Source organism: Uranotaenia lowii, chromosome 3, assembly GCF_029784155.1.
Source record: "Uranotaenia lowii strain MFRU-FL chromosome 3, ASM2978415v1, whole genome shotgun sequence".
NCBI classification, from domain to species: domain Eukaryota; kingdom Metazoa; phylum Arthropoda; class Insecta; order Diptera; family Culicidae; genus Uranotaenia; species Uranotaenia lowii.
In genome coordinates this window covers 205,095,240-205,122,392 of record NC_073693.1, presented here as the reverse complement: position 1 = coordinate 205,122,392, position 27,153 = coordinate 205,095,240, and the positions used below count along the sequence as shown (strand labels likewise).

The window sequence follows — 27,153 nt, the reverse complement described above, 5'->3', positions numbered from 1 at the left end:
CAATTTTGTCAGTTTTGTTAATTTTGTCAATTTAGGTAAATTTGTTCTTGGCCAGCCTGGCCAAAATGGTTAATTCGTATTTATGCGCCTTTTCCAAAAAAAAAATCCGAAATGCTTCAAACACTACTATGGAGGACTTGGTGGCGCCACTGTTTGGATTGACTCCCAAGCCGTTTTCGTCAGACACCAACCCCAACAACAAAACGCAACAATTGCACAGGTTTTTCTATGCGAACGAAAAGCTTTCATTGCGCATCGTTAGATCTGAAGAGAAAAGGGAACGAAAAGGGAATTTGCCCGAGAGCTTAAAGCTCGAGAGGATTGAGTAGCATTTGTCTAATTAGATTTGCTTCCACGGGCGAAATTCTCTCCTGTCGTTCGTGCCTAGGAAGAAGCTTCCTGAGCACGAACGGCATGTGAGAAGATGAGAGGATGTGCATACATCGTCCGCGTACCCGTGTTGTTTTCCCCTTCTCAGAGCAATCTGTTTCTGAATATAATGTTGGCCGAAGTTACTATCGCTTTCGTACCTTGCAGTGTGGGCATGACCTACTCATCAACGACTTCATTACTTTCGGGGTCGTACCCCTTGGTGAAAACCATTTAATGTTTAATAATTCGGAGCTTCAGTTCCGAAATTTTTTGAAATGGTTCGGTTTCAATCTGAACCATTAAAATGAAAAAAATACAACCATTGGCCGGGAAAATTTTAACCTGTCGTCTTCCTCCCACACGGTTTCTGTCACGATGACATTAAACCTGTGTGGGAGTGAAGCCTATCTGTTCTCCCTTCCACACATCGACAGGACCATAGTTTTAGCTAGCAAGCGCGTATGTATGACGTCACGTATAATTTGACGTCATATATACGATAATCTTGATTTTAGTGATTGCTGGTTGTGGCTAGCAAGGCCAATTGACACGTTTTTTGGAGTGATGATTTGATGATAATTACTATGAAAATTTAATTTTCAAACTATTTTGTTATTTTTTCTTTCTTTTATAGACCGAAGAAGAAAAAAAAACAAATTTTTTAAGATAAAAATCATTTTTATTGTACTGCCCAGTTTCGCAAAAACATGCAAAAAAGTTTACAACAAATCACACCAATACACACAAATACACAGACATCGTCTGAACTCGACGAGCTGATTCGATAGGTACCTATAAAGGTATATCTAAGACCCATAATTAATGATCTCCAAAATCGACCGATAACTATACCTTTCTGAAAGAAAGGCAAAAGGTTCCCAACCATGTGTTTCAAATAATTCAACTTTTGCTCTGGGTAACCTATGAAGTGAAGACAGCGAAAAATAAGTATCAATGATTCTAACATAGAGTCCAATTATCGGTAAAACATATTTTCAAATTTGGATATGTGATCATTTTTGAAATTTTGAGTTTAGCAAATGTTTTGTCGGCCTGGTGTACATGCATGGGTATACCGATCATAAAAAAACATGCCGATCAAAATCAATTAAGAACATGAATATAAAATTAAAGATTACAATATAAAAAAAATTTAAGTAGCTTAAGTAGCTTTTACAAAAATATACGCGACCTGGTATTGACCGAAGAAACAGCCATCCGGTTTTACCGTAACTGAGGCAGCAGAAACAGGATTGATCCACCTAGTCATGAATCCCCAGCATCCACTAAATCTGTGGGTCGAATTCGGTTTAACATAATACAAGTATGAAAATCAATAAATGTTTGGATAAGTGTATGAAATAAACTTTTATATTATTCAGTTGACGAGAATACAAAAAAAAAATCGTTGTATAATTAATAGGTTGTTCACAAACTCTAGCCAAACGCCAATCTAGCACAAATGGTAAACTTTTTGTTTATGCACCCGTTTCGAATCCCCACCGGTACACTAAGATCGCAACCTTCGAAGTTCGAATACGAAGAGGAGAGCATGGTTCCGGTTACCAATAATCAAAAGTTGATTTAATAAACACTCCAAACTTCCAATGTTTTTGATATTTTCCACGCAACATCCTTCCAACTGGTCTTGGCAGTGGTTTTTTTTTGGCAACCAAGGGTGGTCATCTGTGTCCGGAGAATCACATTGCAAATGAACCTGAAAATTGTACAATGTTTTTGGATGCTCAATAGAAAAAGGATTTGAACTTATTTACCTGCGCATTCAGAAATCTTGCGTTTCTCCTGTGCAGCCTGCGCTCTGATTCCGGTTGGCAGGGGTCCAGATCGGCAACAGACTTCCAATTCGAATTGCGGAACATCCCCTCAGATTTTGGGTACTACAGCAAAGCAGTTTTCGGAGAAACCCTCAAGTTCTGTTTTGTTTTGATGAAAAGCGAATGATTTTTTTGTTTGTTCGCAATGACAGCTGCACTGAACTAAAAACTAAATGGTTTTTTGACACAAGAATTGCTCTTCAAAAGGCATTCGTACCAGAGGTGCCAGGTGTACTGATTTATCAGGATTTGTCCTGATTTTTGAAAGATCGTCCTATTTTTCAAAAACTTTCGAGTTGTCCTGATATTTGAAAATTTGTCCCTAAAATGTCCTGATTTGTCCTGATTTTTATAAAAACTTCTGAAATGTGATCGAATTTGTAGTTAAAGTATGAGAAAATCGTATAAATAGGTTATAAAATAGTTAAACCCATTCAACAGATGGTTATCTTCGGTTCAGACGATAATTAAATGGTGTTTTCCGATTTGAACTACCGGCAAGCCAACAAGCTACGTACTGTTGTTGCATAAATTAAGGCATTTACAGCACCTGTATTAGGCCTTTATATATGCAATCTAAGCAGAAATTCTTATTATTTTCATGAATCAAGAGGTGTCCTGAAAAATCCTGATTTTTGAAGAAACGACCTGGCAATCCTGATTCGTACATAAAAGTTCGGCTTATAAATGATTTACTCAAGCTCAAAAGGTATTTGAAAAAAAAAAAATGGCGAAATTCAGATAAAATTATGAAAATTTGAATGGAATTCGCATTGAATATTATGGTTTGCAGTGTCAATTTCGGAAAATTACAAGAAATTAATTGATTTGAATTAAATTTAATATCCAATACTAATAACTTAAAGTTGTTTTATAACGAAGTTGAAAAGTACCCTCCTAGATTCTTAAAAAACTAAAAATGTTACTAGGGGAAGATTACCATCTGTTGAAAGGGTTTAACTTTTTTATAACAGATTTATTAGATTTTCTCATAGTTTAACTACAAATTCGATTAAATCTTAGAGGTTTTCATAATAATCAGAACAATTCAGGACATTTAGGCACCAATTTTAAAAAAATCAGGACAACTCGAGAGTTTTAAAAAAAATAGAACGGTCTCTCGAAAATCAGGACAAATCCTGATAAATCAGGTTACCTGGAACCTCTGAGCACAAGAGAAACAACAACAACAACTGAACAATTGTAATGCACGTCGGAGATGCCAGGTGTTCTGATTTTTCAGGACTTGTCCAGACTTTCGAGAGGTCCTGACAATTCGAAAGTTTTAGAGAATTGTCCTGATTTTTGAAAATTGTTTTCAAAATGTACTGAACTGTGATTGTTTCTCTTAATTAATGATCTCCAAAATCGACCGATAACTATACCTTTCTGAAAGAAAGGCAAAAAGGTTCCCAACCATGTGTTTCAAATAATTCAACATTTGCTCTGGGTAACTTATGAAGTGAAAACAGCGAAAAATAAGTAGCAATGATTCTAACATAGAGTCCAATGATCGGTAAAACATATTTTCAAATTTTTATATATGATCATTTTTGAAATTTTTAGTTTAGTAAATGGTTAGTCGGCCTAGTCTACATGCCTAGGTATACCGATCATTAAAAATAACATACCGATCAAAATCAATTAAGAATATGAATATAAAATTAAAGATTACAATATAAAAAAAAGTTTCCCAACCATGTGTTTAAAATACTTCAACTTTTGCTCTGGATAACCTATCGAGTCAAGACAGCAAGAAAATAATATCTTTGATTCTAACATAGAGTCCAATGATCGGTAAAATATATTTTCAAATTTGTATATATGAGCCCTTCAGGATCATAGGGGTGCAAGTGCCAAAATCATCAATTTTGAGTTAAGTATAACCAACGGTTTTTTTATGTTTCAATGTACATCTGGTGCAAAACTTAAATTTTTTATAATTTTTTTTGAACACTTTTTTGATTGAATAAAAATTGCTCGAATTCGAAAAATATATGAAAAATTGAGCACCTGTACAACTTTGAAGCGCGTTTTCTCGAATCTATCATTTAGACACTTGTACCCCTCTGATCCCAAGCGCCTTTTATAATAATATTTGAAATTTTCAATTTGGTAAATGATATGTCGGACTGGTCTCAACGCATAATTATATCGATCATAAAAAAAACCATACCGATCAAAATCAATCAAGAAGACGAATATAAAATTAAAAATTACAATATAAAAAAATCTCAATGTCAACTTTTTTAACCTTATTATATTTTTTTCATGAGAACTACCATTATGATTGCAGTTTTTCCGATAATTCATTCAAAAGCAAAAATATTAAATAATTAATTAAGTAACCATTAAAATGGTAAATGAAAATGAGCGTGTGATTAAATTGATATGGTGTGCTTCGTTCTCCCACACGCGCCCCTTCGTCGTTTTGTCCTTCACAGAGCAACCTGAATATAATGTTGGGAGAATCTCGAAGTAACAATCACTTTCGTACCATGCAGTGTGGGCATGACGTACTCATCAACGACTTCACTGATTTCGGGGTCGTACCCCTTGGTGAACACCATTTTTAACTGTATATTTTGGAACTTCGGTTCCGAAATTTTTGATATGGTTCGGTTTCGAACTGAACCATTACAATGAAAAAATTACAACCATTGGCCGGGAAAATTTAAACTGCGGTCTTCCTCCCACACGGTTTCTGTCACGATGACATCAAACCTGAGTGGGAGTGAAACCTGTCTGTTCTCCCTTCCACACATAGACAGATCCATACTTTGAGATAGCATGCGAGTATCTATGACGTCACGTATAATTTGACGTCATAGACACGATAATCTTGATTTTAGTGATTGCTGGTTGTGGCTAGCAAGCCAAATTGACACGTTTTTTGGAGTGATGATTTGATGATAATTACTATGAAAATTTATTTTTCAAACTATTTTGTTTTTTTTTCTTTCTTTTATAGGACGAAGAAGAAAAAAAATCAAATTTTTTAAGCTAAAAATCATTTTTATTGTACTGCCCAGTTTCGCAAGAACGTGCAAAAATGTTTACAAAAAATCACACCAATACACACAAATACACAGACATCGTCTGAACTCGACGAGCTGATTCGATAGGTACCTATAAAGGTATATCTAAGACCCATAATAAATGATCTCCAAAATCGACCGATAACTATACCTTTCTGAAAGAAAGGCAAAAAGGTAATGTCATTGCAAAATACCGTCCGATTTTCATACATGTAGGTACCAAAATCGAATGTTGCCAAAAACGAACGGTATACAATTAACAAGGAGAAGTGTCTTCAGGAGATAGTTTTGCCGCTTATCCAGTCACAGTTCTGGCTCGGTTTAGCTAGCTGCCACTACACCTGGGATATATTGGAACGGAACAAGCAGAATATAAAATAATATTTTTTGTGTTTTTCCAAAAAGTTTAATAAAACTCCGACAATTACATATTTTTACCAGTTTTGTACGTATTGTTTTGAAGAAATCGAAAACTGTAAGCGGTCCGATACTATTTGGAACAAACCAATAAATGATATTACGTTTTACATATTTCTTATCCATCTACATGAAGACACCGTATGGTCATTTAAGCATGCTAACAAAATGCAACCAACTCAAACGGAGTTTAAGATCAAAAAGAGGATTCGTGCTCAAAGTAATTTGTCGAAAGTAGTTTTGTGAGATACATTTGTATCTGCTTATCAGTTAAATCAGATTATCTCTTCAGTTAATGCACTCCTCCCATGCATGACCATATAGGTTTACCTGACTTACTCGAGAAAGTCGGTTGCATTTGTCAAATGTGCTCGATCGTGTAAAGACCACCACAACATTCCCGAATGAGTATATCATCACCTTTTCTTTCCTTCTTTCTTTCTTTCACTTTCAGAGGTGTGAGCGCACTTTACCTGGATGATCGAGAGCGACCGATTTAAAGCAGAACGGCCTGGCTTGAACTAGTTTCCAATTGATGAGCAGCTGGAGTTGCCGAGCATTGGAGCTGAAAATCCTGGCCAGGGAAAAGTGGTTCAATAAAAGAGGCTAGACCGAAGACACAGAAAACCATTTAAAAGTGCGGCGAAGCGTTCGGAAGGGAAAACCGAGCATAAATTTGCAAATAAAAACGAAGTGTGGCCACAACAACAGATCGAATTTGAAGCGTGTTAGAGAAAAAGCTCATTCATATGCAATTATATAATCGGAGCGGTGCAAAAAATTCGTTGAAAAGGAAATTGAAAATGTGCAAAAGGTAGATAAACCCTGATGAAGAAAAGCTCAAAGTAAAAAAGGGAAAAGTGAGATTCATGATTGAATAACAGGGGCTTAATTCGTGTTCGACTTATCGGCATCTTTTCAAGTCCATGGTGCCACCACCGGAAGCGATTTTGAAGCCCAGTGAATGTCGACATTTAGTGCCAGTGTCAGTGAAGTGGATAAACGCGTTTAGTTCGCACTATTAATAAGATCCGAAATCCTGCTTCTGCGCAAGCAGGTGACAATCAGTGGCCAAAGATGAAGATGTGGCTGAAAGTGTTGCCGATTTTTGTGTTGATTGTGGGGCGGATACGGGCTCAGGATGATTCACTTGCCGGGAGTTTTTTGTCGGGTGAGTAAGATTAAGCTAGTGATTCGCTAAGCATTTTGCAACCATAACCTTCACGAGATATTTGGTGGATGTAGACTTTTGCATCATTGGGAATGCACAGAACAGGCTGGGTCTCCAAAAGGTTTGAGCTTCTGTGATTTTGTCGACCCATGATGAGTAATTTTTGAATATATTACGAATGGTTTGAAGTTACAAATATATTTCTATTAAAGGCATGGAACAACGAATCAGATACCCAAGTTTATATGAAAAAAAGTGGACAAATTTGACCAGTAAAGAACGTTTCTGCTCTTACGTTTATGTTTTTCATCGACTGGAGATGTTTAATTTCAAATTTACTTTCTTACAGGGGCGGTCCTTGAGCTCGCTCTTGGGGGGTGGGTGAGGGGTAGTGATTTTACAAAATTTCAATAATCGAACAATAAAAAGGATACTGGTAAGGATACAGTGTGTAGTCCCTTTTCTTTCAATATGATCTCTAGAACTTAGTTTTAGATATTCAGAAAAATTTCAAGATTGGAGAGTTAATTTTAACTTTTTTAACCTATTTTCTATTTTTGAAAGCTATTCTATTGTTAAAAATTGATTTTCATATTTTGTATACCAGGAAGACTTTATGAGGTCATTTAGAAATCTCTTGTTATGAATGTCATTTCACAAATGAAAGTGAAGAAATTTTTAAGAAACTTTTCAATTATTTATTTTTCATGAGCTTCTTCATATCAATGATTGATCGAAACGAAGTTAAAATGATTTTTATTTCGCAACTAAACGTTCGAAACACAAATAGGTATTTGAGATTATATTTTAATTATAATTGTAATAAACATAAAACAGATTTTAAAACACTTAATTATCCTGTTATATTTTCAGAATGATGATTCGAAAATATCATGTTGATTTTAATCAATTCTTAAATTCATTTCTCAAAATGAATTGTAGTTCAAGAATTTCATTTCTGAATCTAAATTTTAATCTATTCTATCTTCATTTTAGGACTTCATTGAATCTGAATTGAATGAATTATTAAACGATCACACACACGTAGGATCTCAGTGAAACTTCATGTTTCTTTGAAGAGATTTTCTTTCCTTAACTCTATGCGCACATCTTTCGAATTAATGATGGCTAGCATTTTGCAAATGCTAAAACCACCAGACCACAAAAAGTGTACTATGTATGCCATGACCGGGATTCGATCTCATGAACTTTGGCGTAGATGACATGAACTATAACCACTACGCCAAGGCCGCTGGCTTGAATTTAAATATGAATCATTTGTTTGGAATAGTAACAATTTTCCGACAAAGAGGGTAAATAAAATGTTTAAAATGATAAAGTATGTTATTTTTTTTTTAAATTTTCCTGTTTTAGAAATAATTTAAAAAAATGCTTTGATTTTGATTGATTTGGGAGTGTTAAAAAATTAGCGCATTTTTTTTTGAAAAAAAAATTGTTAAATGTTACTTTTAATCAAAGGTTTGAAGAACCTCTTAGCTGAATGAAACTATGATTTCAAAGTAGTCGAAGATTCCTTTGAATTCAGCTACAGTATTTGAAAGACCCAAATATTAGTATTTCACTAGCTACTTGCTAGCATCCTCAGTGAGTTATCGACTCCATAACCAGTCGATAACCCACTGAGGATGCTAACAAGTAGCTAGTGAAATACTAATATTTGGGTCTTTCAAATACTGTAGCTGAATTCAAAGGAATCTTCGACTACTTTGAAATCATGTTAAATGTTACAAAACCATTGAAAATATAGGTTTTGATAAAATGATCAACTTTCTCGATAACTGCAAATAAAATGAGTGAATATTTTTGACTTCTCAGAAAAAGTTACATAAGTTTTCTCCTTGATTTTTTTTTACATTTCCAGGAAATTCAGGAATTTAATCAAAACACATAGAAATTTTAAACCAATATGAATCTCAGATTTGATTGAAAACAAAACGTTTTGCAGTCTTCTACATAGATGTTAAATAAATTAAAAGCATTAATATTAAAAAGCCCCTTTTGTGATGGCAGAAATGAAAAAGTTTTAGCATTTTCAATTAAATTTTCTTAAAATTGTCAAATTACTTTCTTTCCTCTAACTAAAGCATTGTATCTCTGAAATTCGAAAATCTAGACAAAATCTTGATCCTTCTTAAAATTCAGGATAATAAAGGATAAAGGATAATATATTTTTAATCGGTTTCTAGTTTTTATGTTATTTTATTTATTTACATAGTATTCCGTCTTACGACATAACTTGACGAACATAATTCTTAAAATTCACTCGGTCCATGGCAACCGTTCTCCAATTTCTCGGGCACCCCACGTTCGCCAGATCACGCTCCACTTGGTCAAACCACCTCGCTCGTTGCGCCCCTGCTCGTCTTGTTCCTACCGGATTAGTAGCGAACACCTGTTTTGCAGGACAGTCGTCCGGCATTCGCGCAACATGTCCCGCCCAGCGTATCCGACCAGCTTTCACCACCTTCTGGATACTGGGTTCGCCGTAGAGTCGCGCGAGCTCGTGGTTCATCCTTCGCCTCCACATTTCGTTCTCCTGTACGCCGCCAAAGATGGTTCTTAACACTCGTCGCTCGAATACTCCGAGTGTACGCAGGTCTTTCTCGAGCAATATCCATGTCTCGTGCCCATAGAGAACAACCGGTCTAATAAGCGTCGTATACAGGTTACACTTCGTGCGAGGGCTAAGTCTTCTCGACCGCAGTTGCTTGTGGAGTCCATAGTAGGCACGACTTCCGCTGATAATTCGCCTCCGGATCTCACGGCTGGTGTCATTGTCTGCGGTCACCAGTGAGCCGAGATAGACAAAGTCTTCGACTATCTCCAGCTCGTCGCCGTCGATCGTGACTTTGTTATTACTGGACAAGCGGGTTCGGTCGGTCTCGGATCCGCAGGCCAGCATGTACTTCGTCTGGGACGTATTAATCATCAACCCAATCCTTCCTGCTTCGCGTTTCAGTTTGCGGTAGATCTCCTCCACCGCCGCAGATGATCTGCCGACTATATCAATGTCATCGGCAAAGCAGATAAGTTGACTGGATCTGTTGAAAATCGTGCCCCGCATTTCGCCCACCGCTCGTCGAATAACACCTTCTAGCGCCACGTTGAACATCATGCAGGATAGACCATCACCTTGTCGAAGCCCCCTGCGCGATTCGAATGAACTCGACAATTCACCCGAAATCCGCACACAGCACTGCGTTCCATCCATCGTCGCCTGGATCAGTCTGATTAGCTTCCCGGAAAAGCCGTTCTCGTCCATGATTTTCCATAGCTCGTTACGGTCGATCGTGTCGTATGCGGCTTTGAAGTCGATGAATAGATGATGCGTAGGGACTTGGTGTTCACGGCATTTTTGGAGGATTTGCCTTAATGTGAATATCTGGTCCGTCGTAGACCGTCCCTCCATAAAGCCGGCCTGATGACTTCCCACGAATCTGTTTGCTTGTGGCGTTAGGCGGCGGAGTAGGATTCGGGACAACACTTTGTAGGCGGCATTGAGGACAGTGATCGCTCGGTAGTTCTCACAGTCCAATTTGTCGTTTTTATGTAGTTTTTATGTAGGTTTTCTATTTCATTGAGCTGCAATTCAGTAAAACCTTCTAAGTTTTAGAATTATACGAGTCATAGAACCAAAACTAGAGGTGAATTACAAAATCTGACGGAATATTTCAAGATGCCAAAATCTGTCGAAACAGTAATTAAAATATTTGCACTAAAATAGCTGTTCTCTTTCCTATAATACCAATTTTTTGTCAAATCTGATACTGGGTTGTAACTTTCAATTTAAATTATCATTGTGTGAATGATTTGGATTGATGATTTGTATGAATATTAAATTCAGCCGAGTTTGGAAATAAATTTCAAAATATGATTTTTAAAATTAGGTACTGGGGGAACTTTGATAGGTTTAATTTGGTTTGTAGTTTTGTAGTTTTTTAGTTAGTGTAGATTTTTGAATGTAGTTTTAAAATTTCGAAATATCTGACTTTTCGAAGACTCACAAACAAACACCTCTCCTGATAAAATGATAGCATTTAGAAGCAAATGGGTTGTTTTATATGAAAGTTCCACCTTTTTTCCTTTGTATAGGTATAGTTTTAGAGTTATTTTTATGGTCATTTTATGATAATTTTTGGATATTAAAAAACGGACATTTACCATGAGAAAGCCTGTATAAAACAAATGGCTAAAAACCATATAATCATTTGATATGGTTTGAAGTTTGAAGAAATAAAAAGAACATAGGAACAGTGGAAGGACCTAGGGAATTGCATGAAGATAAAATTTCGTTTGTTTTTAAGGCCAAAAAATATTGAGTTATAATTTTTGCCCCTAAATGTATGCAGCAATGCAGTAATCTTTTGAATATATTTGTTTTTTTAAAGAAAACATTGAAAAATTCAATTGAGTCCAAACAAAAAAATACTGTTTTTTTTATTTTTAGGCCGTAGGCCGTAGGAAGAACTGACTCATGGGGGGGTTTTGGTGACCATTTTGTGACCATTTTTTATATGACATTTTTGCCCAAACATGCATGAATAAAAAATATTAAAAATGTTATCTTTGAAAACATTTTATTATTCATTTTTAAGTTCTTTTACATAAACAGTGTGAAATTACATCTTAAAATCTATGAAGGATTTTATAAAGAATCCTTAAGCAAAAAATAGGAAACTTTCTTACACCGATGGTTGAAATCGTAGTATTTGCATCTAAATCTTGTAAACTTAGCTCAATATTGCCGGAAATTTTCCCGCACTTATCCGGGCCGGGAAAATACGGGCTATTTTATTTAAAACCTGGTGAAATTCGGGCATTCTATTTCCAAATTTTCAAACCAAAATCTGGACAATATCTGGATAAATTTGACAAAAATCCAGGAACTATTCAACAAAAATGAAGAATAAAAAACCATTGAATATTTTTTTTTAAATCGAAAAACATAATCAGATTTTGAATCATATTTCAGGCTCCCAAAAAATCGTTCATGTTTATTTTTATAAATCTAACTTGATAGCAATGGAATTTGCTAGGCGAAAAAGTTTAAAATAATAATGATGCATTTTAAATTTTTATTTTGATTTCCCTAAAAAATGTGAATGAACGTGGACAACATCAGGAGATTTTCAACAAAATTTGTGCAACAGGACTGGGCCAAATTTTTTCCAATTTTGTTCAATTAATATTCGGACAAGTCCAGGTAAAATCCAGTAATCTGGCCAGCTTAATTCTGCAAATTTGATTTTTACTTACAATATTTTTTTAAAGAAAGGCTTCAATTTTGAAAAAAAAAATCTTCAAATGAATCTAATTTTTAAAAATAAAAGTAAAGGATGAAAATTTTGCGAGTTGAATCTTTTTCTGGCAAACTCGATCATAAGTAATTAAAGATTTTAGCTTGAAATTTTGTTCTTGAAAAAAAAAACTGCAATATTCATAATGTTTTACAAAACGCCAACCCATATGGATTTCCCTGCAATTTTTTGAAAGAAGGTACATCATTTTTCATCATCAATTACCTTTCATAATAAATCAATTCCTGTGGATGGATTTTTAAAAATAAGTTTTTCAAAAGACGAAAGTTGCAAAATGAACTCAAATTCTTCTTAATTTTTGTCATTTTTAGCTAAATTGTGCAAACGATTTGACTTTGGATAAATTTTCATAACGGATTCAACAATTGGAATTATGAGCCTGCAAATTAAATTCCTTACCGAAATATTCTTCTTGATCATTTTATTCCGATTGTGGAACTCATTAACGAGCTGAATCTGAATCTTAATTTTAAACCTGATTTTAGAATTTTAATTTTCAATCTGTTTCGGGATTCCAATATGTTTTTGGAAAGGAACCAGAAAACGTTTTCTGAATTTGGAATCATGAGTCAAGAATTGGAATCAGTTTCAGAGCCCTCAATCATGAATCCATGATTATAATTCAGATGTTTTGGATTTTAATGATTATTCTTTATTTAAACTATGTATTTCTAATCCGACTTGCAAATTCATGAACTTCGAATCTGAATATGAAACAAAAACTCAGAATGATTTCCAAGTTTTTTTTTATTTTCGGAAAATTTTTAACTAAATGTCAAAAATGGGTATGAGTTTCGAAAATCATGAATCAAATTTTGAAGGAAATGTAAAACCAAATTTGAATGATGATTTCAAACACAGCTTTCCATTTCAATTTTAAATGATGATTCGAACTGAAAATCAAAAATCCTAAACTGGACAGTCAAAACAAACTTGGTCAAAATATAATTTTTGATTTCACATGAAATTGAAAACAATAAAATTTAGCTCTAAATAACATAATTTTTCAACATTGTAATGCCATTACTTTTTTCAATAAACATAATATTTAGAATGTCATAATTTGAACTTTGTAACCATTCTTTTCAAAGCGACACATATACAGCAAATGTTCATCTCCAGCAAAAATAAAATAATAAAAATACGTTGAACCTTATTTCCAATTGTAATTTTTTTTTGGTATGGATAAAGTTACTTCAACGTTGAGATCCAGGATATCGTTTCGGATCCGAATCCTGTTGATTTCGTGCTCAGAAGTTGAGAGGAAAAGTTCTAGAAATTTACCAAAAAAAAGGCAGCTAAACTTTTAGTATTATAATTCCAACTAAGATGCCAAATACGCTTGAGAGATAAATAAATTGATTATAGTCCGAAATACATTAATGGTATTTTTAAGTTATTTCAATCATTCTTTTTACTTTCGACCGGTTTTAAATTTCCAGACCACTGTGCACTAACGGCCGACGATTCGGCTGCCGGCTACCGTCTGCTTTCTGATTTCGTTCTCACACATACATACAAACTTCAATTAGTGGAATTTCATGCCAAGATTAGGCGAAAAAAATGTTTATATTTTCTTCAATTTTAGATCAAATATTTACGTTGTTTGGAGTAGGCTAAAATTTTATATTTTTTGCCACGTTTTGCTGTAACCAACGGTATTTTTCAGTGATTTTTTCATAGGGAAGTGTGTTTTTAAAATCGATCCGAAAGTGGCAGATGCACTAGCAAGGTAGGTTCATTTCAGATTTTTTCCGAAAATCGTTATTTTACTTCCAGTTCGTCATGTGAAAAAAATTATTGCGCAGTTATTTATATTCAATTGCGGACAAATGCTATGCAGAATGTAGACAAATGCGATTTTCTTTTATGTTTGATTTATTTTATATTTTTAGGCATATGTTTGACATATAAATTACCAAAATGCGTTTTGGCATGCCAAGATAAGGAGCATGCCAAGTTAAGGCTCACATACCCTAGCCCAAAATATTAAAACACAAATAAAGTTTCAATTTGTATTATAAGGAACGAGAATATCTAAAATGAGTCAAATCTTATTTAAAGTTGATTATTCAGAAATGAATTCCTATCAATAAGTGAGAAAATTTCGAAAAACTGTAGCTGAATTCTGAACCGGGGATCAGTTTTTGAGGATCTGACATCAGTTCTGAGTCAAGATAAAAATTTGATAAGGAATAAAAAATTTTGAGTGTAGAGTTGAATACCTCGCTTGCTTTTGATGAACCCTCATGGGGGGGGGGCTTAACCCCCAAACCCCCCCCCCCCTTCCTACGGCTATGGTATACAGTATGATATGATCAGTATGATACTTAAATCAGAATTCTATTCTTTTTTTTCAAATTCAAATACTCGCTTCTGAAATCAAAGTTTTGTTACAATATTTTCATTTTGATTTTGGATTGATGATTTTTCTTTGATCTTGAAAATATTTAGAACTAAATTTAACTAAAATCTTACAGGCAATTTTGATAAAAAGAAAAACAATGATATTTTTTTTATTGTTTAATTTGATTGACTCAAAATATATGTAAGGTAGGGTGAGTGCTCCTACTTTGAACATAGAGCCTACTTTTGTCCTAAAATGCCAAAAATTGTAAAAAAAATCATTTTGCTAGCATATGATAAAGATACTCCTACGCACACAATGAACTCCTATTCTTACTGAATCCTACCATACCAATTTTTGCTATAAAAAGTCTTGTGATCAAATGTTCAACGTTTTTAAAAATCTACCTCCTAATCAGTGGTAAATCAGACCGCTCAATTAGTGAATATGGAAAAATTCCCTTTTTTACTGTCCAAGCCAAATTTAAAGGGAAATTCCGTTCACTGTGACGATTATGAACCATACTATCTATTTTTCCTAAAATAAATGAAAATCATTGGAAAATCCGGAAAATTTGTAATAGGTTCAAAACTTTGTTTCAATACCAACAAACCAACAAAAGTGCAAATTTTGAATTGGGGCGTACTTCAGAATCAATATTGAACATTATATCTATTAAATATCTATTAAAAATATTTTGCTCTGATTTTTGACTTCGATGATTCTGTGCTGAGATACAGTGTCCACCGCAAATCCTGTTTTCTAAAAGGCATCCTCGAAAGTGCTCCGTCACCGGCTCATTTTTAATTTTTTTTCTACGAAAAAATTACTAAATGTTCTTTTAACAATGCTTTGTATAATGCAAAAAATTTGAATACATTTGTTTGAACGATAGCTCTAGAAAAAATCGTGAAAATGGTGTTTTTTTTTACCCGTTAGACCCTACCCCCCCCCCACTTTCAAAAAATCGATTTTTTTATTTTTTTATTTTCTTATTGTAAAACATTTCAAGAATGTTGTGTCAAATTTTCAAGTCAATTGAAGCAAAACTGTAGAAGTTATAGGCCTTTATCTCCTCCTATCTAATACTGCAAGAAAGCAAGAGCAGAAACTTCAAACGCGTTTTTCTCGAAAGCACATTTTTAAAGTCCGTGGACATCATCATTTGAAAACTACTTATCCGATTCTTTTCAAATTTGGAACATAGTTTCTACATATAAAATACCAGACCCCAACGTTTTTCTTTTTTGATTTTTTTACTTTGGGGAAATTTTTTGGGGAAAATGGCGAATTTTTAAGTGAAAAATCGTAGTTTTTACTTCAAACAGTCACAAAAATTTCATAAAAATATTTTTAAGTTAAATAAAAAATGTTGGGATCCAGAAAAACATCTATTAAAAATATTTTGCTCAGGTTTTTTTTACTTCAGATGATTCTGTGCTGAGATACAGTGTCCACCGCAAATCCTGTTTTCTAAAAGGCATCCTCGAAAGCGCTCCGTCACCGGCTCATTTTTCAATATTTTTCTACGAAAAAATTACTAAATGTTCTTTTAACAATTCTTTGCAAAATGCAAAAAAATTGAATACATTTGTTTGAACGATAGCTCTAGAAAAAAATCGTAAAAATGGTGTTTTTTTATACTCGTTAGACCCTCAACCCCCCCCCCCCCCTCCCCCTTAAAAAAGAGAAATATAAAACACGTCTTGAGGCGGGGTTCGAATAAAAAATCGACATGAAATCAACAAATATGTCAAATGGTTGCAACCGAAAAATTAGATACTGAAATTGAGTCATAAAGTCCATGTAGCTATGCAATTTTTGGAGAAAAATGTAAATAATCATAACTAAACTTCTTAGATTTTTTTTGCCAAGAAAATTGAGGTTTAGAATTTTAACATTGAATAATCGTTACAATTTTACAATTTATTTACAAAGGTATGAAAGTTAGGTTGCCAGTAGATGTCCTACGCTGCTGAAGTGGCTATTGGAAAATTGATCAACCCCAATGAAAAATTTGACTGCAATTGGTTTGAGAATCGCTCTCACGGAGTGGAAAATTTTGAAAATTCAAGGGTATACCAACTAGGAAAAGTTTTAAATTTTTATGAAGTTCGAGCATTATCGTATATTTTAATGGGGTTTTCCCGCTTGGGAGGGAGGGGGCGGTGTGATTACCCTCCCTCCCATAGGACCGCGCCTGCTTCCTTATATGAAACGTTGTTAATATTGATACCACAGGCAGAATTAGGTAACAATTATATTTCCCACGATTTTTATCCCGTTGAATGATTCATACTTTGGCAACTCACAAATATTTTTTTTTCTTTATTTTAAAAAGGCTGTTTGAACTGTAACGAGACATTCTAAAGGCCCACCCTCCAAAATATAGATTTTAATCTAGATGAAGGAAATGAAATGAAAAGGCATTGACATCTTTTTAATAAAGGTATTGAAAAGATATTGAGCTTATAAGCAATTAGAATTTTAATCAATTCAGTTTCATCACATTTCAACTTTTTGCTTCTCACGCATCAACTATCTTTCATATAACTATGCATATGATGACAATAGGCATTATCCAAAAATACTAATATTCATCCAACTTGGTGACAAAATTTAAAATGCAAAACCAATAGTCGAATCAGGATTTTGTCCCATCGATGATCCGAACTGTAAAAAATCAAGAATAATAAACTCGATTACATGCAACGAATTTTAATTTTCAAAATCAAATTGGCAACCAGAATATCCTGAAAGATTCTAATCTAAGCTTTCCCCACTTATCCAACCCGGGGAAATCCGAACAATTTTATCTATAAACTTTGCAAATCCGGACATTCGATTTTTGGCAATATCCAGGAAAATTTAAGATCACTCAAATTAAAATCAAGAAGAAAAAAAACTTGCAAAATTGTTTTATTTATGGGGCCGTTCACTAATTACTTAAGCACATAGGGTGGTGGGGGGGTTCCACTTTTGCTTACGATCTCTTACTAGGGGGGTAGGGGGGGTTTCCAAATATCTTACGTAAGAAATGTTAAATTGATAATTCATCACAGACATACGAAACCATATAACTCATATTTTTTTCACTACCTACATATTTGTTGATTATTTTTTATGTTAATTTTTTATTTTTTAATGTCTTTGAATTAAAAAAAAATTCTGGTTTTATAAAATTCGTAGAGAATCAATTCAAACTAACATGCCACCACAAACACTAAATAACATTATTCAAAAAGATCGTAGCTTTTCGCTTTCCATTATAAAATTCTTTTTAATTGAGAAATTCATAGGAACAAAAAGAAAAATGACCCGTTGTGACACCACGATTTGAATCCATCATATTTCGAAAACGACGAAATCATCCAGAAAAATCTGTAAAAATCAATATAATATTGTGCTAACCTGATCTTTCATGATGTTCGACTATGTTTTCTTAAATCGTTTATGACATTTCATCTGTTTTTTGTATAAATTGTGCTTTTCAAATAGAGTTTTTAAGTTTTATTTAAAAAGTGCTTTGCTAAGAAGCATGGATGTCACATGCATAATATTTTCAAGCAATTTGAGAAAAACGTGTAAATTTCTCGAAAAATAAAAAATGTAAGATCTTACAAGGGGGGGAGGGAGGGTTTCGAAAAATCTTACTTTTTCTTAGCAGGGGGGGAGGGAGGGTTGAAAATTTCCAAAATCGTGCTTACGTAATTAGTGAACGGTCCCTATAACAAAACACATCATCCAGTTAAGTTTCCAGAAAAAACTTTCATGTTTATCTAGATAAAATTTTCTAAAAAGTGGATTTGGATGCAAAATACATACATAATTCTGATAATTCAATTTGATTTTTTCTCTGATTTTGCAAGTCTAGATTTTGTCACTAAGTTTTGAATACGTAAATAATAAATTAGTAGCTAATTTTGCTGGAGATTTGAGAGAAGAACATTTTGCTCGACATTTCTGGACCCTCATGGGTGGGTTTAACCCATAACTTTCCTCCTCTCCCTTCGTTACTACGCCCATGTACTGCATTATTTCGTACACTTTCGATTAAATTAGTTTTAGAAGGAAGTGTTCCTAAATGCGCATATTGGGTAATATGCGCATACAGCCGATTGACGATATGGCTGGAGATTCAACATATCTAATCAGTGTAGTTTGAGGGTAGTACGCTTTTGACACATGGCATGAAATTTTTTTATTGTTATATAACTTTAAAATTCAAACAAGATTTTTGTCAGCTTTGTTAAAATATATTATTGAACTTTAATTATTGTGCGTACAGAATTTGTGAACAAAAATGTTAATGGTTTTTCTTTCTTATTCATCTGGAAATCGGAAATTCAACCAATTGAAGCTTTTAGCAAAGTTGCAAATGATCAGTTATTGGAATAAGGGACAGGTTTTGAATGCCCATATCAGGCAGGTTAAATGCCTGTATCTATTAATAAAAATAGATAAGTCTTTTGAATTATTTACTTTTTATAATTGAAACATTAAGTCTACGCCAGGCATGTCAAACTCGTTCAGGTGTGCATTAAAAATTTTCCATGACATAGAAGGCCGCAGTCAAAATCAGTTGGAAAACTTAACATATTAGTATAATACAATGAAATATAGTTATAAGTAAACTTGTTATGAAATTTTGCGTTAAATTTTTATTAATGCTTTTAATGTTTAACATTCTTATATTATAATGCATTATATCTATTGTCCTGATGCTTGACATCTTTTCTGAGATACTGGTTTATTAATATCAGGTTGAAGTGAATTTGTCACTAACACTTTCATTATTGATGATAAATTCGTATCAGATAATCTCGAACGATGAGAAGTTTTTGTAGCTTTCATTATAGAAAAAAAACTGCTCACATAGATAAGTACTTGCAAACATAGCAAGAATTTTGGAGAGAAATTTCCGTAACTTAACGTAGCGTTCAGGCAAATTGACTTTTTAATGCATCTGGTAACGATTCTAGGTGAAGTACGTATTTACCGAATGCTGCAGCCTCATTTGATCTTTTCACAATCTGACACGAAGAGAAGTGCACAAGGTAACTTCACTTGAAATTTTTTTACATTATCACAAGCAGTTATGATATTTTTTCTTTTCCTTGAACTTCTAAGCTCAAATCTTGCAGGTGGCCAGTGAGATCAACGGCAAATGCCAAATCCTGAAGCCAATCGTCTGCTTGAAAATGTTCAACAGGTTTACCTTTCATTTCCAAAAATAACATTATTTCCTCTCGTAGCAAAAAAAAACTTTTTAATATTTTGTGGCGTTAAAGCCAGCGTACTTCTGTGTAGTAGGGAACACAATCGAATTCACGTCCAATGTCTTCCAAAAATGTCGAAAAGTGGCAATGATTCAAGCCACGGGAACGATAGAATTTATAGTATCTGAAACTGGTTTTAGCACATTTTGGAACTTTAATTGCTTTGCGCATAATGCCTCTTGGTGAATAATACATTGAAAATGAGCAAATTTGAAATTGCTATCGGTCTCCCTTATTTTTGCAAGCAGTTTTGCACCATTAGTTATATTAAAATCTTTATTACTGAATAAAGCTTATTTTAGATTTTTATAATTTTATCTTCATACTTTTCTGAACGGACAAACACTACAACTTCCCAAAAAGTATATGGAAAATCGCACAACAAAGAAACTTAAAAGCGTGCTATCTCGAAAGTAGCTTTTGTGCACTTAGGGGCTGTTCACTAATTACGTAAGCACATAGGGGGGGTGGGAGGGTTTCACATTTGCTTACGATCTCTTACTAGGGGGGTAGGGGGGGTTCCCAAAAATCTTACGTAAGAAATATTACATTATAAATTCAACACAGCCACAGCCATACGAAACCATATTATTCAGGTCGCTTTTCTCTTTCCATCCCAACAATGTTTTTTTATTGAGAAATTTATAGAAACAAAAAAAATGGCGCGTTGTGACACCACGATTTGAATCCACCATGTTTCAAAAATGACTTCATCCAGAAAAAATCTCAAAAAATACTTATAAGGCGCTTTAAATAATGAATTTCTAGACAGTTTTTTCAGTGATAGACACTACCAACTCTTAATTTAACAAAAGGTTTACCAAAAAAATCAATACTAAATCGCTTACCGCTGAATGAGTCTGAGCTTTTAGGTTAGTTGACAACGTGATTGTCGTTAAACATTTTTGCCCCATTTCTAGTAGTGTAGAAAGATGTTTCAAAAAGATTTTTATGATTTTCAGGTAAAAACATCTTGTGCTAACCTGATCTCTCTTTTTGAAATCGGAATTCAGATTTTATATTGTTTATTCGATTGTGGAAATTCATTGAGAATTATTGTTACCCCAAACATGCTACGTCTTGAATAATGTTTTCTTTAATCGTTTATGACATTTCATCTGTTGTTTTGTATAGATTGTGCTTTTCAAATACAGTTTTTAAAAAGTACTTTGCTTTGAAGCATGTATGTCACAATTTTAATATTTTCAAGCTATTTTTGAAACAACGTGTCAATTTATCAAAGAATAAAAAACGTAAGATCTTACTAGGGGGGGGAAGGGGGGGTTTGAAAAATCTTACTTTGTCTTACCAGGGGGGGAGGGAGGGTTGAAAATTTCAAAAATCGTGCTTACGTAATTAGTGAACGGCCCCTTATACCCCTTTGGCTCTGAGGGCCTTATATGATGTGATAGCAATTTTTATAAAAAAAAAACTGAACTTTATTTATTGACATCAAGTTTCAAATTTAAAATCGACCTCTGAATCCGAATAGAGGTTAAAAAAATACCCGCGAAGAGCAGTTTATTGGTAAGATTATAGAAAAAGATAATTTTATGAACAGTAGCTGAAGATATTTAAAAAAAAATTTTTTTTCATTTTACAGTATTTAAAAAACTGCTCTAATCAGATTTTTCGGATTTTATTTTTTTTTTTAAATTCAGTGACCGATATGGTATTAAAAATGACTTTCAATTTACGAATAAAAAATATTGTTAACTAGTGTTATTAAAAATGTATGCTGTTTATACTCACATATTCGGATATAGGTTTGAGCTACGCGGGCCGCATGCTGATCCGATAAAAATACGATATTAACAAAATATTACCGTGAACTAACCTGAACCTAACTACGTTTTACGCAAAAGAGCTAGTGATAACTAAAATTTCGACAAAATTTCAGCCTTGTCGTGTGCTTAACATCCGTTTTTATCATTTTCAATTAAATAATATTAAAATGTTACAAGCGTAAATGGAATATCGCTAAAAACATAAATGAGCGCAAATCGGTTATTTTGAGTACTTCTGTATATATAAAACAGGGAGAGAGACAGAAATGTACGAACATGCAAAACTCTTCACTGGATCATCCGATTCACATGCGATTTTTTTTATTGTGTTCGTCTTCACGCGAAGAAAAACACAACGAAGAGATCATTTCTTAAATGTTTTTGTGGAATTTGAAAATTAATTTTTAGTTTTTATTCGTATCAAATAAAAGTCATGGCACCCAATTTCCATTTTGTTTATTCATTCGAATCACCCAGAAAAGGAAGGCGCCAAAAGCAATTAAGGCTTACTAATGTTCATCCATCTACCTATATGAAGTTTTGGCGCTCATTTTCATTGCCAGTGTACTTTTCACGTGGTACCAGTAAAATGGATACTTAGATATGATTGTCCCTATGGGGTGCTGCAACTACAAATCATTATTGATGAGTTTTGATAGCACCAATAGAAAGTCATATAACCGTGGAAGAAAAAAGTTTGAATTTAAGAAGTTCAAGGAAAACAGTAGTTAAACATTCAGCAAGCTGGCCAATTTTAAAATCTAAACTTTGACTGATGTTATACTAAAATTAACTAGGGTAGGTGTTCCTAATTTGGCATGTGTACCTAATGTTAACATACCGTTCTATTTTGACTGTTTTTGGCGTTATTTTTCACCTATCACAACTCTAAAAAATATGATAATGTAACGGATCATGTGAACTTTCATTTTACAAACAAATAAGTTTTCTTATTCACAGGATTTTTCGTAAAATCCGGATTGGTTCAAAGGTTATCTAAATTGAATGGAATTGTTAGCAAATTTCTTAAAAAACACCTGTTTAGAAATGGAAGATAAAAGCTGAATTTGTCAGCCGATTTTTTTTGAAATTTTTCGTCGTATTGTTTTTTAACAAGATTTAAGTAATAAGTATGTTAGAACCATGTTTTTTTCGTGTAAAAACTAAAAAAAAGCATATGTTCACAATTAGGAACACTATTTTCAATGTGTATAGAATGTGTTTTTAATAAATTTTATTGATTGAATTGTGTTTCAAATAAATTTTCAACGATCTGTTAAAATAAACTGTTTCGAGCTAATGATTTTTTTTTTAATTTTAGTGTATCTCATAGCTAAAAATGTTGAAAAAATATTTTAGCCTGGTTGTAAGAAACGCACCCTTTGCGACAGAGAAGAAAATCATCAAGTAACAGAGAGCTTCTCAACGAGAACAAAATCGAAAGGAAAAATTGAAATAAAAACTCAAAAATTTATATCTAAGTAATAAAGATTCGGCGTAACAATATCAAATCTAAAAACCTCTGACAAAATATAGCGAAATTAGGCTCACTTACCCTATTTTGTTTAATAACTTTTTTCTCATACGATAGATTATTTGACCCCATAGTGACTTTTTTTTGTCCCGTCTAGATCTTTCGAGCCATATAAAGCACATTCATTTACATAAAAAAACCAAGTTTTATACATTTCTGCCCATTATACTTCGCGGGTTTTCTCTGCTTGGATCAGAAGTTTTATTTGTGCTAGCTAGAGATCGATTTCTTTTTTATCAAATGGACTTCGAATTCGAGTTTTGGAAAAACACAGATTCGCACAAGAATATCACAAATCAATCAGTTCAAATCAGCCAGAACGGTGAGATAAATTTTGTGAGTGGGTATTTTTTTTTTTTTTTTTTTTTTTTTTTTTTTTTTTTTTTTTTTTTTTTTGAGAGAAACTACTTTTGGCTTTTGACTTAATGTTTAAATCGCATTTATACCTTCAGCAAAAATATTGTTATGATTTTGGTATAGATTTGTTCAGAAATATGTTAAAGCAAAGTAACAAAAAACCCCTTTTCGAGGCAGTATTACTTCTAATAGATAAAAATTGTAGCAAGTGCCGAGCAAATACAAAATTATCATTTTTAAATATTTTTGCTATCATAACTTATAAATTTCGTCTGCTTCTTCAGGACTCCTGGATTCCATCACAAGCACCGAAGATGCCAAGGGTTGTCCCGGCGTATGTGTCCACACACTGGCAACATTGATTTGCTATGAAGTTCTGGAGGACATTCCCTGCCCATCGCCCAGCATGAGATGCTGCGTCGAAAGCCAAGCCGCCGCTGCCAACATTTCCACCACTACGGCGCGACCCAGGCCCACAACCACCACTCGAACGACAACGACCACAACGGAAAAACCCGCTTTGGTTGACAAATCGAAAGAGAAGGATAAGGACAGCAAAAATAACTGTAGGTGATTAAGATTATTGTTAAGATTGAAGAAATTAAGTATTGAGATTGTTTTTTTTTTTAATTTATTTTAGCGACATGTCCAGGAGTTTGTGTAGCTGATAGGATCGCAGAGTATTGCGAAGCATACCTGACCACTCCAGGTCTTTGCAAAAGTGGAACCAAATGTTGTGTATCGAGAGACATATACCCGGACAAAACACCGGCGGATTTGTATGTTCCGACAGCTCATTTCGACAGTAAGGTTAACAAAACTACCACACCAAAGCCATACCCGAAGGACAAACCAAGCAATGAGGAGCCGCTGAAGTCCAAAACTAATCCAACGCAGAAACCTAAACCGACAACTCCTCCGCCTCAAAAGCTAAAGATAGCCCAGCCCACCAACTCTCAAGGGAACGTGCAGCACAAAGCCTGCGATGGCGAATGTGTCAATGGCCTGTTTGCACTGTTCTGCGACGATGTAGACAGCGAAGCATTTTGTCCAAATGAAGGATCCTGTTGCGTGACTGGTACAGTCGATGATACTAAGCATGAAGTAACAACCACCAGGAGGCCACCTACGCCGGTGAGTATTCGTTATAATCGAGTATCGTGTTTAAACAATTTTGAGAGATGACCTTGAAAATTTAATTTCAGCCTCCACTGCCTCGATGCCCAGGATTCTGTATGCTTAACATTATGGCAGCTTTCTGTGAAAGACCTTCAGTCTTGATTCAGCACACCTCGAACTGCAAGCGTGGTTCAGTATGTTGTGATAACACCAAAGTCCCTGTTACGAGACCTCCACCAAAGAGACCACCGCCAACGACAACTACGACTACACCAGTTCCAACTACGACAGCAGCTCCCGATCCAAGAGAAGAATGTCCAGGATCATGCATAGTTAGTTTGTTGAGTTTCACCTGCTTCCGCAATGCCGAGATGACCGATATTTTCAAATGTAAGAAGTCAGGTACTCAATGTTGTGCACCCAAAACACGTATCCAGGAAGCTCAAATCGCTTTGGGTAAAATTAAACCGAACGATACTGCAGTGTATCCTCCACCTCCACCCAACGTTCAAAACTATCCAATTCAGCCTCAGCCAGGATCAATACCTCAACAACAACCACCTCAAGGCTACGGACCACCTGTTCCCAATACCTATCCGGGTCCTGTAAACAACAACATCTACGAACCTCTTCCAACACAACAGCCTCCGCAACCTCAACCAGTTTACGAACCACTTCCAACGACTACACCAAGACCTGTGTACTCGAAATACGTCTGCGGTGTTAAGGGAACGAGCCGTGCTGCTCGATCATTCCTCAGCCGAACCGCTTTGGAAGATGTATCGTACAGTCGAAGCCGGAGTGGACGACAGATCGAACTGGAGGACATTTACCGATCCAAGAGCACCGAACGTCTGGTGCTCGGAACAAGCATTGTACCTATTCCTATCATCTACCACGACCACAACGATACAGTTCCCGAAGACTTGCTATATCACCCGAGCATAAGCAAGCCCAATTCAACGACTACCAAGTACTGGAACAGCCACCGGCAAGCCCGAGTCGTTGGAGGCGAAGATGGCGAAAACGGCGAATGGTGCTGGCAGGTGGCATTGATCAATTCGCTGAATCAGTATCTGTGCGGAGCTGCCCTCATCGGAACTCAGTGGGTCCTCACGGCAGCACATTGTGTCACGAAGTCAGTATCAATGAAATTCGTTCGGTGTTATTTTTTCTGACTTAAATTTTATCTTTTCACAGCATTGTACGATCGGGTGATGCCATCTACGTGAGGGTAGGTGATTATGATTTGACTCGCAAGTATGGCAGCCCTGGTGCTCAGACTCTGAGGGTTGCCACCACCTACATCCATCATAACCACAACAGCCAGACGTTAGATAACGATATCGCGCTGTTGAAGCTGCACGGACAGGCAGAGTTGCGGGACGGAGTTTGCTTGGTGAGTATTTCATCACTAAGTTGTTAAGAGTAAACTTGAACTATCGCCTGCTCAAAATACCACTAGTAAATGAATTAGTATCTACTGCAAATATCGTAGTACGTCTTTTAATAAGGATGTCTTTAAAAGAAACTGCTTTCGTGACTCGAAATTTATCCTTCAAAATAATAATACATACATATCCTAATTCTAGGTCTGTCTCCCGGCACGAGGTGTCAACCATGCGGCTGGCAAGCGGTGCACCGTAACCGGATACGGCTACATGGGTGAAGCGGGACCAATCCCGTTGAGGGTGCGTGAAGCCGAAATACCCATCGTGAGTGATACCGAGTGTATCCGGAAGGTGAACGCCGTGACGGAGAAAATCTTCATCCTTCCGGCGTCCAGCTTCTGTGCAGGTGGTGAGGAAGGCAACGATGCCTGCCAAGGGGACGGAGGTGGCCCTCTGGTCTGCCAGGACGATGGATTCTACGAACTGGCCGGTCTGGTGTCCTGGGGATTCGGATGCGGACGAGTGGACGTGCCGGGTGTTTACGTGAAGGTTTCCTCGTTCATCGGATGGATAAATCAGATTATCAGTGTGAACAACTTATGATCATGATCAAACAAACTATCTTCTCTGGTATTGTAAATTATGATAGTGATAGGTAGATTTTAAGCCCTAAAAGTAAGTTAATTTATTACTACTCTTTAAGAAGCCACTGAAAAAAAGTACATTTCCAAGATTTCACCACTATTCCTTTTACAAGACTTCTTGATAGATTAGAGTTTGTTAAAACCAAAATAAAAAAAATCATCACATTTTCATCATTTTCATAATCTGTTTAAACTTTACTCACGATCAATCCTAATATTTTATTTGAAGAAAATATTATGTCAACAATATGTCGAAGATTTTTTATTTACAAAGAGACTGTAAAATAAAAAATAAACAGATCGAATTTTTTTTTTTAATTCATTGAAAGTAGATAAATCACCTTCCTAATGACTTATCAAGAAACAATTTCATCCTGATGTTACGGAATGGTCAAAGCCAAAACAGTTACCTATTTGTTAAGGTTTTGAAATCCCATCCTCTGCTGTTTGTTGAAGAAAAAAAAAACAAACTATAGAAAACAGCCTTGATTATGGCTTAGTTTCTAAAAATAGTAACAAATTT

General features: G+C 34.8%; 1 protein-coding gene across 2 annotated transcripts in view; it reads left to right on the top strand.

The window, feature by feature from the left end:
• The window catches only part of LOC129756505 (protein masquerade), an 83,140-nt gene extending 56,205 nt beyond the window's left edge, over positions 1 to 26,935 (top strand). For both annotated transcript variants that reach the window (XM_055753410.1, XM_055753409.1), the window contains exons 2-7: positions 6,117 to 6,833; positions 23,761 to 24,042; positions 24,117 to 24,610; positions 24,682 to 25,733; positions 25,796 to 25,994; positions 26,188 to 26,935. In XM_055753410.1, the coding sequence (XP_055609385.1) occupies positions 6,740 to 6,833; positions 23,761 to 24,042; positions 24,117 to 24,610; positions 24,682 to 25,733; positions 25,796 to 25,994; positions 26,188 to 26,589 (2,523 nt within the window). In that variant the 5' untranslated portion in view covers positions 6,117 to 6,739 and the 3' untranslated portion in view covers positions 26,590 to 26,935. The remainder of the gene's footprint in view (positions 1 to 6,116; positions 6,834 to 23,760; positions 24,043 to 24,116; positions 24,611 to 24,681; positions 25,734 to 25,795; positions 25,995 to 26,187) is intronic.
• Positions 26,936 to 27,153: the final 218 nt, after the last annotated feature.